The sequence below is a fragment of the Rhinatrema bivittatum genome, chromosome 7 (assembly GCF_901001135.1).
Source record: "Rhinatrema bivittatum chromosome 7, aRhiBiv1.1, whole genome shotgun sequence".
NCBI classification, from domain to species: Eukaryota; Metazoa; Chordata; class Amphibia; order Gymnophiona; family Rhinatrematidae; genus Rhinatrema; species Rhinatrema bivittatum.
In genome coordinates this window covers 274,063,213-274,077,085 of record NC_042621.1, presented here as the reverse complement: position 1 = coordinate 274,077,085, position 13,873 = coordinate 274,063,213, and the positions used below count along the sequence as shown (strand labels likewise).

Here is a 13,873-nt window from a genome sequence, read left to right as displayed (position 1 = left end):
GAGAGTGGGGCGTTTTATTTTAATTTTTTCTTCTATTTCTCTTATCAATATTTAAAGCAATCCCCAGTAGTGAAAACCACGTCCACCATCTGCTGGAGACAGAGAATACTGGCAGGCTGATGTCACTGCAGGAGAATATATACTGTGACGTCCGTTTGCTCCGTCTCCAACTGCTGGTAGAGGTGTATAACCTACTGGTCCTGAATCCATCTACTCATATGCTAGGAAAATATTGTTTAACAAGAAGCATATAGAACTTAGGGGAACCTCTCCATAAACTAAACCAACAGTATATTAAATTTCTCTTGTTGTCCAACTCTAGAGAGTGCTAAATAGTGATTGTTATAGAGGAAGATTAAAAAGCACCAATTCCAGTATGGATTCATGGGACACTATTTGCCATCCTCCATTGAGAGAACTGACCAGTTAGTCTTGCTTTCCATTTCCTGTCTTTCAACCAGTTCACAATCTACAACAGTTGTATAGCCACGAGTGGTATAGCCACGAGTGGTATAGCCACGGCCCAACCACTTAGGACTCAAGCTCACGCAATCAGGGATGCCCAACACCAACAGAAGAGGCCTGCAGATTGGCCACTACTGTTCAAATACCATGTCGGCCAAAGAAAGAGAGGGCCACTGTGGATCCCATCCTGTGGCGGCTGAAAAAGGGGGATCTGGAAGTAGATGCTGTGCGCGCGCATGTAAGTGAGAACCTGTGTGGGAAGCTGTGGATGTGCCTATGTGAGTGCTTCCGTGTGTGCGTGCCTAAGACACAAGGTTTTGCAGACAAAGTATATTAGCAAAAAGTATCTGGCATTGCTCAGGCTGTCTGGTTCAAAACGGATGTAAACTTCAACACTAAACGAAAGTGGAAAAGATAAATATTCTTTTAATGTATTAACAAATTAAGAGACGTGCCTGTGTGCATGTGTGAGAGAGCCTGTGTGTCTGCCTGACAGATAGAACTTTCCAGACAGAGCATATTCAGGCCAATGCAATACAGTGCGCTCAGGCTAGCGCACAGGTTCGCACGCGTCCACAACCCCTGATGCAATAAGGGGATCAGCATGTCCAAAACATGCATCCAAACCAGCATGTAGCTAATAGCGCTCTTCACGTGTAAATGCCATGTTGATGAGGCTATGAGCTATTACCCCCTTATGTAAAAAAAAAAAAAAAATAGCCGTGCAACCGACGAGCACATTTTAACCCTCAAAACTTAATGCTGGCCCCAGAGCTGGCATTAAATCTTGAGGAGCCCTAAAAGTTTAACAGAAAAGCAGAAAATACTGCTTTCTGTGGTTCCTCCAACTTAATATCATGGCGATATTAAGTCTGAGGAACCACAGAAAGCAGCAATGTGGGGGGAAAAAAAAATGTCTTGATGGCAGTCAGGTTAGGAAAACGGACGCTCGTAAAATTGAGTCTGTTTTCCTAACCCGCGCACAGCCACTTCTCCTGAATGCCCGATGCCAAGGAGGTGCTAGAGAGAGACAATTTCCCCTAGCGCTTCCTTTTTAACTCAGCGGCTCATTAGCCTACTGCACTGCGCACCTGGGAGAGGTGGATGGGTGTGCATTAGGAAAGCAGGCACTCAATGATGAGCGCCCGTTTTTCCCACATGGATATTTCTTCGGCCTGATTGCCTTTTCACAGTGCACCTTCCACTGTTCAGGGTGCCACCTGGTGGCCACAGACACGACAGTGTGACTGACACGTATAGATTAGACCAGTGGTTCTCAACCTTTTTTCTGTCCGGACGCACCTGACAGATGGTTCTCACATGCGTGACACACTGAACACATTACCGTCATGGGGCTCAATGTAAACATATATTCTATCTACGGGATCCACCCTGACCCCCCAACAAGGGGTGCAGAACAGAACTAGGACATTCCCCTTTCAATATACCACGCAAAAAAGATATTTATGATGTCATCTCGCTAACAGCAGCATAAACAGTTTTTATGCGCAGTAGCCCTCCTTATGAAAAACAGTAATTTACCACAATACATGTCCTATTGAGAAAACACAACAAATAATATTGATACAAATGCCTACATGCTAGTAAAATACTTCACATCGGTCACACACACAGAATCGACCTTCACAAAGTACAGAAAGACCGCAAATTACAAACATGGAGACAAACTGGAATGGAGATCCAAAAAAGCCTCTCTGCATGCAGTGCAAAACTGAAGAAATGGAAACAGAAACATAGCACCTCTTAGACTCCCAGGACCTGCAATAATGCACACAAACTAAGAGCAAAAAGTTACACCTGCATTATAGAACTCATTCACACAGTAACAATCCTATCTATGAAAAGGCAACACTACAAATATTTAACCAGGCCCTAAACACCAATACACTCCCTATGAGGAAAACAGAACAAGCCAAGCTGCTATAGATCCCTACCAAGAAACCACAAGCTCGCAGAATACCTTTACCTGGGTCACACACGCAGAACACAGATAGACCCTCACCAAATACAGAATAAAGTGACCATCAAGTTAATGATTTTGTTTTCCCATTGTTGCACTGCATACACTCAATCTGGCTTCTTGCTGTTTCCAGTTCAGTTTTTGTCTCCACATTTCTATTTATACTTGTCTCAAGTAATATAAAATAATAATTCTAAAACTAGAATAATAAATATAAAACAGCTGTTAAATAGAATAACATCCAATCATTAAAAACTTACAAAACTGGGAGGCATTCATGGGAGAGACCTCTCGTTGAGAGAGGGTTTGGCTGGAACTGAGCTCAGGGCTCCTACCCCTTTGGGGCCGGAGCCAGAGGAAAAACGCGGACTTGCCGGTAGCCCCGCCCCCGTGAGGTCATCTTTGGGGGACGGGCTGCTTCATCTTTAAAAGCAAGGCGGCTACGGAGATTCTTTGGAGGCATTCGTGGGAGAGACCTCTCGTTGAGAGAGGGTTTGGCCGGGACTGAGCTCAGGGCTCCTACCCCTTTGGGGCCGGAGCCAGAGGAAAAACGCGGACTTGCCGGTAGCCCCGCTCCCGTGAGGTCATCGCTGGGGGACGGGCTGCTTCATCTTTAAAACCAAGGCAGCTACAGCGCGCTGCCTAAGCCGCGCGCCCCTCCTCAAAAAAAAAAATTTCTTTTCTCTTTCCTTTATTACATCTTTATGGGCAGGAAGAGAAAAGTGAAAGTTTGAACTTCTTCTCCAGGGCTGCCTGTGAGAGGACCAATGGACTCACACGTCGCTAGAGGGGTAAGTCAAGCCACCCAGAGAATAATTCCTGATATATCCTTTTCTTCAGGATCTTCAGAAGCTCAAGGGCCATTGCAATTGTCTCAACCAATTATGGAAGAGTCTAATACTACCCAGACAAGTCTCCATGGACTAAGTGTTTTGACAAAAGTAAATGGTGAATTGACTAATGTAATTACAAATATAGAAAGCGGAGGGGAGCAAGTAGGCCCTGGTCCGCAAGAAACAGCCATGGTGCCTTTAGCCCCCCAGAATATTACCTTAAGGGATGTATGGAAGGCTCTAGATAATCTTCAGAAAATTATGGCTAACTCAATTGAGCAAAATAGAATCACTACTTGTGAATTTAAAAATGCAATGGAGAGACATAACAGTCGTTTGGTACAGTTAGAAGAACAAAATAAAACTATGTCTACCCAGATAGATGCACTTAAGAGATGTAAACAATTCCTTTATAAAAGATGGGTTCATAATCCATAGACAGATAGAAAATCTGGAAAATCAAACTCGTAATCGAAATCTTAGATTACTAAATTTTCCTGAAACCAGATTGATATCTGCCATGGAATTGCTTAAAAAATATTTGGTTGAAGAGTTGTCTATTACGTCAATTGATGAGGCTAGCATATCTAAACTATATTATATTTCAAAATCTAGATTAAGGACACAAGTGGGTCAAGAGGATATGGATATTGTCCAACATTCTCCTAATCTAACTTCATTTTTGGAAGCATCCCAAGATGATATATCGCAAAGGTCAACATTGTTAGTTACTTTTTGTAGAAAGAGGGATAAGAATCAGGTCCTACAAAAATATTTTGAAAATAAAGATTATAATTTTTGTGGACAAAGAATCCAAATCTTCCCTGATGTAGCCAGAGCAACACAGGTTAGGCGTAAACAGTTCTTGACTTTTAAGTCTAGAGTGTTAGCCTTGGGAGCAACATTTTATTTAAAATTTCCCTGTAAATGCTCTGTGGCCTACCAGAAGAATACGTTTATTTTTCAAGATCCATCCCACTTAAAGTCCTTTATGGCAGATAAAGAATTGGGTTGAGAAAAGCAACTGCAAAATAAATGTTACATTCTCCTATTTCTGTAAGATGTGATTACAGTTTTCCTATTTGTTTTTTTTTCCTTTTAAGATACCTCCCATAATGTGGACTAGATATTACCGTTTTGAAGGTATATGGTAAGAAGTAATTGCTTAATATGTTATCACTTTTTCATAACAGAATATTTATTTGTGTTTTTTACAATGTAAAATTGTTTAAAACTTAATAAAATATAAATTAAAAAAAAACAAACTTACAAAATTATTAAAAATTCCCTAAAAACCAATAAAATATTTCAAACAGCAGACACATTACATAATACCCAATAATTAAAATGGCAGTCAGTCAAGAAAGATAAACTTAAAAAGCCACCTTTACTTACCGTCTCTGGCAACTCTCCTACTCCTTTCCCTTGTAGGCCTTAGAACACACCAGAAGCAGCAATGGCTGCTGAAGCTCTGTTCTGACGCTCTTCTTCCTTAGGGTCCATGACTAGTCTGTCTCACACACACATACACACACACTTTCAGTTACTCATACACAAAGTCACCTCCCTGACCAATCTTTCTCTCTCTCTCACACACACACACACCACCTCCCTGACCAATCTCTCTCTCACACACACACACACCTCCCTGACCAATCTCTCTCTCTCACACACACACACACACACACACACACACACACACACACACGTCACCTCCCTGAACAATCTCTCTTTCTCTCACACATACCAGTCACCTACCTGACCAGTCTCTTACTTTCACACATTTTTTCTCTCTCTTACATTCATAGTCTCAATCACACACATTCTCTCACATACTTACACACATGCTGGCTCACTCTGTCTCACTCACTCACCCCCACCCCACATGGTAGCTATAGCACAAGGCAGCCGGTATTCTGCTATTAAAGCAGTCATGACAGGCTAAGAACTGCAGCAGGAGTGACTCCCCAGGCCCCGCAGCGGTAAGAAGGCAGCACTCAGCTGTGCTCCTCGCAGCACAGAGCAGTCAGCTGAAAATGTGGCCGCGGGGATTTCCTGCCATGCGGCTGTTTGGGAAATCTATCGAGTAGCCATGATGTGCAAAGGTTGCGGGAGTCAGTGACTGTCTCTCTCTGTGGGCCACTGTTGGTTGCACGGGTAAGTGGCCAAGAGCAGAGCCAGGGGAATTTCTGTGGTACAGAGGGTGCAGGGAGGAGGGGCTGAGAATAGTGGCTGTAGGCTGTGGATGTCCAGAGCCTCGGGAAGCCAATGACAGGCTCCCCATGGTATGAAGAGGCTGCATTTTGATCGGCAGGAGCCAGTTACTCGCAGACTGAGGAGAGGCAGGAAGTGTTCCCGAGGGGAAGGGCTGGAGCGAACATGAGTCTCTGAGCCTAGTGCTACCACGAGGAGAGAGGGGAGCTGCAGAAGGCATTGGGGGGCCTTACGATTTAGGCCTCAATCCTGCAGACATCAGCAGAACCCGTAGGTCTGGAGCAGGGGCCATATAAAAAAAACAAAAAAAAAGTTAAACGCCGCAGACCCGAGGCAGCTAATCGATGGATTTCCCAATCAGCTGCACGGCAGGAAATTGCCACGACCACTTGCTCAGCTGACTGTACTGCGCCGTGATGATCACAGCCCAGACAAACAGCTGATTGCTACCTTCTTACCACTGAGGAGCTGGGGGGGTGAAATCTTGGGACACGAATTTGACAGTGGCAGCAGAAGCAGTATGCCCTTTCTTCTTCCCACGTGCCTGGTAAACATCACTTCCTCGTCCGGGCCGCAGGGGCAGGAAGAAGAAAAGGCCATGCTGCTGTTGCTGGCTTCCACAAACTCTGCTGCCGTTCCACTCTGGGCTTGAAAGTGCTGATAGCCCGGGCAGGAACAGCAGCAGTGTTCGTTGAAGAACTGTGTGCATCTTGCTGGGGTGAGGAGAGGGAGGGAAGAGCGGGAGACCAGGAAGTGCACCACACACCTGCCGATGCTTGGCGACACACCGGTTGAGAACCGCTGGATTAGACAGCAGGAGGATACACATTTGGGGATAATCAAAAATAATGCTTTTCACATGTACAGCCATTTTCAGCTGACAAGTTCCACCAACTTTCCTCCATTCACAATGAAAAGAAGGTCTCTAACATTGACTTTGAAAGATTATAGTGCTAATAGATTAATGAATAAGGTCATTAACTTCTTAAGACAAAACTCTGCCTTCCCTTACCTGACTGGAAGACATATCTAGCCAAGCCTTGCATTAATTCTGCCGGCCACGTCGGAGGTGCAGACTCTCCAGCTTCTCTCTTTAGCCGGAATGTCAACTCAAAGCCAAACCCACTTGGACCGTCTGTTCCTGTGTATCTGGAAAAGATTAAAGCTCAAACTTATGCTTCTGTCCAACGTAGCTATTTCTGATCACAGCACATTCAGCTGAGGAATTCCGTCCAATATTCCTACACAAGGGAGCGGTTTTCCAGCAAACTCTTAACAGGGGGACGTTTTACTTAAGGCTTAAAGAACCAAGTACAATGGAGCCAAAATGCTAACCGTGTTTTCCAAACCATCTCTCGGTAACTATTTGTCCAATCAGTGAAGACCATACACTGCTAAAGAGCTGAGATTTTTTACCTTTTCAATAGGTAGTCATTTGTGGGATGGGGACTTTTGGAGATGACACTGTTTAAAATTAATGTTACAAGAACCATGCCTGAGTCAATCTGACACATGTGGCCCAGCTTCAAATATTTCAATGGTGCAAAAGACCCCTTATTAACCTTGAAACATATGACCAAGGAGCAGATGCAAGGTTTTCCAAAGGCTGATCGGCGACTGTATACTGGAGGGTAAATTTACTGAGAAGGTTCAAAGTGGTAAATGTATTCGGCTAGCTTGGCCTTGTCCGGTGCATCAAAAAATGGATATGCAAGCACATATCAGCTGTGATCTACACTTTGCAAATAGAAAAACCTATTTTACAATTAAGTGATCTACATGCATACAATCTATTTTACACATTTATAGATCATGCACTTAGAATGATTTGCATATCTTTATCTGAATCTGCAATAAAGAATTAAAAACCAAACACAAGCATTTCCCTTCCTTCCTGGACACGAATTTGTGAAGCACCTGCATGCCTGACAAAGTGGAGCAGTTGCAGGAAAATAGGGCACCCCCTACAGCTTGGACATCGGCGGCTATGGTTTCCCGGCAAGCCCCAGCTTAACATTAAACCAGACCCCATTAACCCCAAACACTTCAGTCTTGTGGGGTTTGCCTTCCTATCTCAGCAGGTTGCTGATAATAAAAAAAAAAAAAAGCTCTCAGTAATGACTCTCTGACGGGATCAAAGAGCAGATGCAGAGGATGTTAAGTCAACAAATGATGAAATCTAGTCAAGTATTTTTACTGGAAAACTTAAGTCCCCCATCTGCCACAGCTAGGGACTCCCTGACTCAAGTCAATGCAGCAAATATGGAGCACTGGAATGATGAACCCTGTCCTTCTGCAGAGCACAGCCAACGTACTGAAGTTACTCCAACTAAAACCAGTGAATGTCCAGTGCAAGCCATACAGATCTAAAATGATTAAGACGTGATTTGGAACTGTTCACAGAACTTGCTTAAAGCAGTGATTTCGCACAGCTCCCTTGGAACGCCACCTTTTAGGTGGCTGTATCGCTTTACTGTACAGCCCTGGAAACCACACTTTCAGGCTGGCTATGCTGAAGGGCTATTTGAAAGAAACTCAGTATGAAACAGTTCCCACAGCCTTGACTGCTGCAGGGTCAAAGTCTGCACAGCTTCCACCTGAAAGGGCCAAATTCACCTCCTCGCATGCCCATAACCCCAGGTTAGCTACACACCTCTCAGAAGTCAAACATCACATAGCTAATGCAGTCTGCTAAATGAAAAATAGAATACATTTAATAAAGAAGTAATAAATGGATCAGACAGACCCCTGCCTTAACACAGGGGTGAGCCACGCCCCCTTCCATCCCCACCCACCAAATTTGGGTTACATCGTGTATTTGCTGTTGGACCATTTGCCAAATAGCAAGCAATAACTCTGCCAGCCAGAAGCTCAAAATACCAGCTTTGATTCTCTTCAGGTTGCTGAAAGGAGCAAATAGATCCACACAAAACACAAACAGGCTGATACAGAAAAACACGCGGGAGAGCTGGCGAGCGCCCGCTCTCCCAGCGCGTGCACAGGCCACTCTCCTGGGCACGCGATTCAGGAGGATGGCCTATGCAAATTAGGGCCCATGGTAAAAGGAGACGCTAGGGACACTAGCACGTCCATAGCGCCTCCTTTTTGACAGGAGCAGCGGCTGTCAGCAGGTTTGACAGCCAACGCTCAATTTTGCCGGCGTCGGTTCTCAAACCCAATGACAGCCACGGGTTCGTAAAACGGACGCCGGCATAATTGAGCGTCCATCTTCCAACCCACGGGCCGATTTTTAATTTTTTTTTAATTTTTACTTTTTTTTTTTTACTTTTGGGGCCTCCGACTTAATATCGCTAGGGTGTACAAAAAAGCAGAAAAAACTGCTTCCCTGGCAGAAATTAATGCCAGCCTTTGGGCAGGCGTTAATTTCTGAAAGTAAGATGTGCGGCTTGGCTGCACATTTTACTTTCTGTATCGTGTGGGAATAACTAATAGGCCCATCAACATGCATTTGCATGTTGCAGGTGCTATTAGTTTCGGGGGGGGGGGGGGTTTGGACGTGAAGGGGTAATAGCGTGTCAAAAACACACGTCCAAACCTGGGCTAACAGTGCGCTCCATCGGAGTGCACTGTACTGTATCGGCCTGACAGGCATCTCACAGTAACATCAGCACAAACTCCTTCAACTGCCAGTCACAATGTGAACTAATAGAAAAGACACTCAAAATCTATACAGCACACCTATCATAACGTAACAATAGTAACACCAAGAACAGGAGTGGAGCCGAGTGATTGGAGAAGAGCAGTGGTGATCCCGCTTCACAAGAGTGGAAACAGAGAGGAGGCTGAAAACTACAGATCGGTTAGTCTCACCTCAGTGGTGGGAAAAGTAATGGAGTCGCTGTTAAAAGAAGGAATAGTGAACTATCTACAGTCGGAAGAATTGCTGGATCAGAGGCAGTATGGATTCACCAGGGGAAGATCCTGTCAATCAGTCAAATCTGATTGACTTTTTTGACTGGGTAACCAAGGAATTGGATCAAGGAAGATCACGTGATGTCATCTACTTGGACTTCAGCAAGGCTTTTGAAACGGTCCCGCACAGGAGACTGGTGAATAAAATAAGAAGCTTAGGAGTGAGTGCCAAGGTGGTGGCCTGCATTGCAAACTGGTTGATGGACAGAAGACAATGTGTGATGGTAAATGGAACTTACTCTGAAGAGAGAGCAGTGTTGAGCGGAGTGCCACAGGGGTCGGTGTTGGGACCGGTCCTGTTAAATATCTTTGTGAGCGACATTGCGGATGGGATAGAAGGTAAGATTTGTCTTTTTGCAGATGACACTAAGATCTGCAATAGAGTGGACACACCGGAAGGAGTGGAGAGAATGAGACGGGATCTAAGGAAGCTGGAAGAGTGGTCAAAGATATGGCAGCTGAGATTCAATGCCAAGAAGTGCAGAGTCATGCATATGGGGTATGGAAATCCAAATGAACTGTATTCGATGGGGGGAGAAGGGCTGATGTGCATGGGGCAAGAGAGAGACCTTGGGGTGATAGTGTCTAATGATCTGAAGTCGGCGAAACAATGTGACAAGGCGATAGCTAAAGCCAGAAGAATGCTGGGCTGCATAGAGAGAGGAATATAGAGTAAGAAAAGGGAAGTGATTATCCCCTTGAACAGGTCCTTGGTATGGCCTCACCTGGAGTACTGTGTTCAGTTCTGGAGACCGTATCTCCAAAGAGATAGAGACAAGATGGAGGCAGTCCAGAAAAGGGCGACCAAAAAGGTGGAAGGTCTTCATCGAATGACTTATGAGGAGAGATTAAGAATCTAAATATGTACACCCTGGAGGAAAGGAGGAGCAGAGGTGATATGATACAGACGTTCAGATACTTGAAAGGTTTTAACGATCCAAAGACAACGATAAACCTTTTCCGTCCGAAAAAAAAATCAGCAGAACCACGGGTCACGATTTGAAGTTCCAGGGAGGAAGACTCGTAACTAATGTCAGGATGTATTTCTTCACGGAGAGGGTGGTGGATGCCTGGAATGCCCTTCCGGAGGAAGTGGTGAAGACCAGAACTGTGAAGGACTTCAAAGGGGCGTGGGATAAACACTGTGGATCCATCAAGTCTAGAGGACGTGAATGAAGAGTGGATGGCTTGCGGGAATGACGGCTACTACCTGGAGATAATACCCTTATTCAATAAACATACACACGGTTAATGCGACTCCAACATTGCTCTAAGCTTCAATGGCAAGAGGAAATGTGGAAAAAGATTTGCATTCACAAAAAGCTGTGAGTAGCTTGCTTGTTACGGCAGTTATTACCCCAAACCAAATAAGCCTGATATTTCACTTTCAATGCATATCCAGCATAGCTCTCTGCTTCAACGGCAGGGGGAATGAAGAAAAGTGGATCTATATACAGACAACAACCAACAAGGACTGAATCACATAGTCTGGGTAAACAAATAAGCATGGGTGTAGCTTGCTTATTGCGGCGGTTACTACCCTAAGAACATAAGAAAATGCCATACTGGGTCAGACCAAGGGTCCATCAAGCCCAGCATCCTGTTTCCAACAGTGGCCAATCCAGGCCATAAGAACCTGGCATGTACCCAAAAACTAAGTCTATTCCATGTTATCATTGCTAATGGCAGTGGCTATTCTCTAAGTGAACTTAATAGCAGGTAATGGACTTCTCCTCCCAGAACTTATCCAATCCTTTTTTAAACACAGCTATACTAACTGCACTAACCATATCCTCTGGCAACAAATTCCAGAGTTTAATTGTGCATTGAGTAAAAAAGAACTTTCTCCGATTAGTTTTAAATGTGCCCCATGCTAACTTCATGGAATGACCCCTAGTCTTTCTACTATCTGAAAGAGTAAATAACCGATTCACATCTACCCGTTCTAGACCTCTCATGATTTTAAACATCTCCATCATATCCCCCCCTCAGCCGTTTCTTCTCCAAGCTGAAAAGTCCTAACCTCTTTAGTCTTTCCTCATAGGGGAGCTGTTCCATTCCCCTTATCACTTTGGTAGCCCTTCTCTGTACCTTCTCCATCGCAATTATATCTTTTTTGAGATGCGGCGACCAGAATTGTACACAGTATTCGAGATGCGGTCTCACCATGGAGCGATACAGAGGCATTATGACCTTTTCCGTTTTATTCACTATTCCCTTTCTAATAATTCCCAACATTGTTTGCTTTTTTGACTGCCGCAGCACACTGAACTGACTATTTCAATGTGTTATCCACTATGACGCCTTTCTTGGGTTATAGCACCTAATATGGAACCCAACATTGTGTAACTATAGCATGGGTTATTTTTCCCTATATGCATCACCTTGCACTTATTGATATTAAATTTCATCTGACTTTTTGATGCCCAATTTTCCAGTCTCACAAGGTCTTCCGGCAATTTATCACAATCTGCTTGTGATAATAAAGCTAGATATTTCACTTAGATGCAGCTCCAACACTGCTCTTTACATTAATGGTGGGGGTGGAAGGGAAATAGAACCAAAGGGTTACTAAGAGCCAAGAGTAACAGATACGTATGAGAAAACAAAAAGTGCGAAGCTTGCTGGGCAGACTGGATGGGCCGTTTGGTCTTCTTCTGCCATCATTTCTATGTTTCTAAGAACTCAAACAACAAGAACCCTACCTGTGAAAAAGCAGCATTATAAATATTACACAGGGTCCCAGAATACCAATACACCACCTACTGGGGAAACGATACAAGCACGATTGCTATAGATCCCTAGATAGACACTACACTCTAGTAGAATCTCTCACCTTGGGTCACATGCACAGAGCAGAGACAGACTCTCACCGAATACAGGATCACAAATTAGAACTAGCAATATACAGACAAAAACTGAAATGGAAGCCTCAAGAAGCCAGACTCTGTACAATGTAACAATGGAAAAACAGAACCAGCATGCCTCATAAAACAAACAAATCATGAAACATAAAGCATCAATTATAACAGTAAAACCAAACTAATAAAATAATTAATATTTCAAACCTACTGACAAATAGAACATCTATTAAAGTCAAATATATTTGTTTTAAATTTCACAAGCACCTAAAAAATATTTCAAAACAGCAGGCACATCAAATTTAACACCAATAATTAAAACTTATAAGGATTTAAAATGCCCCTGCTGTCCATTTCTGGGAACTCTATTTCCAATCCCCTGAGACTGTCAAGGAAGAGGGGGTAGAGGAGCTTAAAAAAATTATCCTCTCTCTCACACACACTAACATGTTCATTCTCTCTCACACGTAGACTCTAACACCCTCTCCTCCCCATGCACACAAAAGCTCTTACTCCCCCAGACTCTCACCCACACAGATCCCCAGGCAGGCACCCATTCCTAGACACACACGAACACAGGCAGACACCCACTCATATACATACATTTCCATTTCGCCGGAAGCCTCAGAGCTTGTCTCACTCCTGCTACCGCTGTCACCACTGCCGCGTGGCTGTTGGGGAGGAGCCGATCACTCATCGCTGCTTCTGGAATCGAAGCCTGTTTTGCTGCCTCCCCTGTGAAGGCCCTGCGATATTAAAAATAAAAAAATAAAAAATATTGGTAGGGCTAGCACTTCCTCCATGATATCCCATTCATTGCGAGATCAGCATAGAGAAAGTGCTACTCTTCAGATTTCTAATACCACGAGGCCTGCACAGACGACGGGACGAGGTCTGCTGGCAGCCGCGTGCACCTTCCCCCGCGGTACACCACTCCAGTAGGCCCCAGGCAGCGGATGCAGGCATTCCTTTTTTTTATCCGGCTCACTGCTGCTGGTGGTGGCCCCCCCTAGAAGCTCGTTTGCGGCCCCTCCCCCCGTGGGAGCTGCCCCTTTTGTTGACCCCTGCCTTAAAAGACTTTGTTTTAAGCCTTGGAAATTTCTCATGTGCGAGCATAAGAACTGACATGCCGGGTAGGATTAAAGTCCATCAAGCCCAGCATCTGGTCTCCAACCGTGGTCAATCCAGGTCACAAGTAACCTGGCAGATCCCATAAAGTAGATCTATTTCCTGTTTCTCACTTCCCAGGGACAGCAATAGCTTTCCTCAGGCTACTAGTCTAATAACGTGTTAAGGTCTTTTCCTCCAGTAACGTGTCCAAACCTCTTTTAAACCCCGCTATTCTAATCCCCTTCACCGTGTCCTCGGGGAATAGATTCCACAGTTTATAGTGCACTGAGGGAAAAATGTATTTATTTATTGGTTGGTTTTTATATACTGTTGTTTGGAGCAAGCCTTCACAACGGTTTACAGAAATAATAACTGGTTACATAAAACATAGCAAAACTGATTACATTATGACAAAAAAAACAAAACACTTTAGGAGGGGCAGAGATTTGAGAACAGGCCTTCACAACAGATTACAC

The 13,873-nt window shown here is 44.2% G+C and overlaps 1 protein-coding gene across 2 annotated transcripts in view; it reads right to left on the bottom strand.

Moving 5' to 3' along the window:
• Positions 1–13,873, bottom strand: part of SUFU (SUFU negative regulator of hedgehog signaling) — a 268,510-nt gene that overhangs the window by 187,412 nt on the left and 67,225 nt on the right. For both annotated transcript variants that reach the window (XM_029610267.1, XM_029610268.1), the window contains exon 3: positions 6,506–6,642. In XM_029610267.1, coding sequence (XP_029466127.1) covers positions 6,506–6,642 — 137 coding nt within the window. The remainder of the gene's footprint in view (positions 1–6,505; positions 6,643–13,873) is intronic.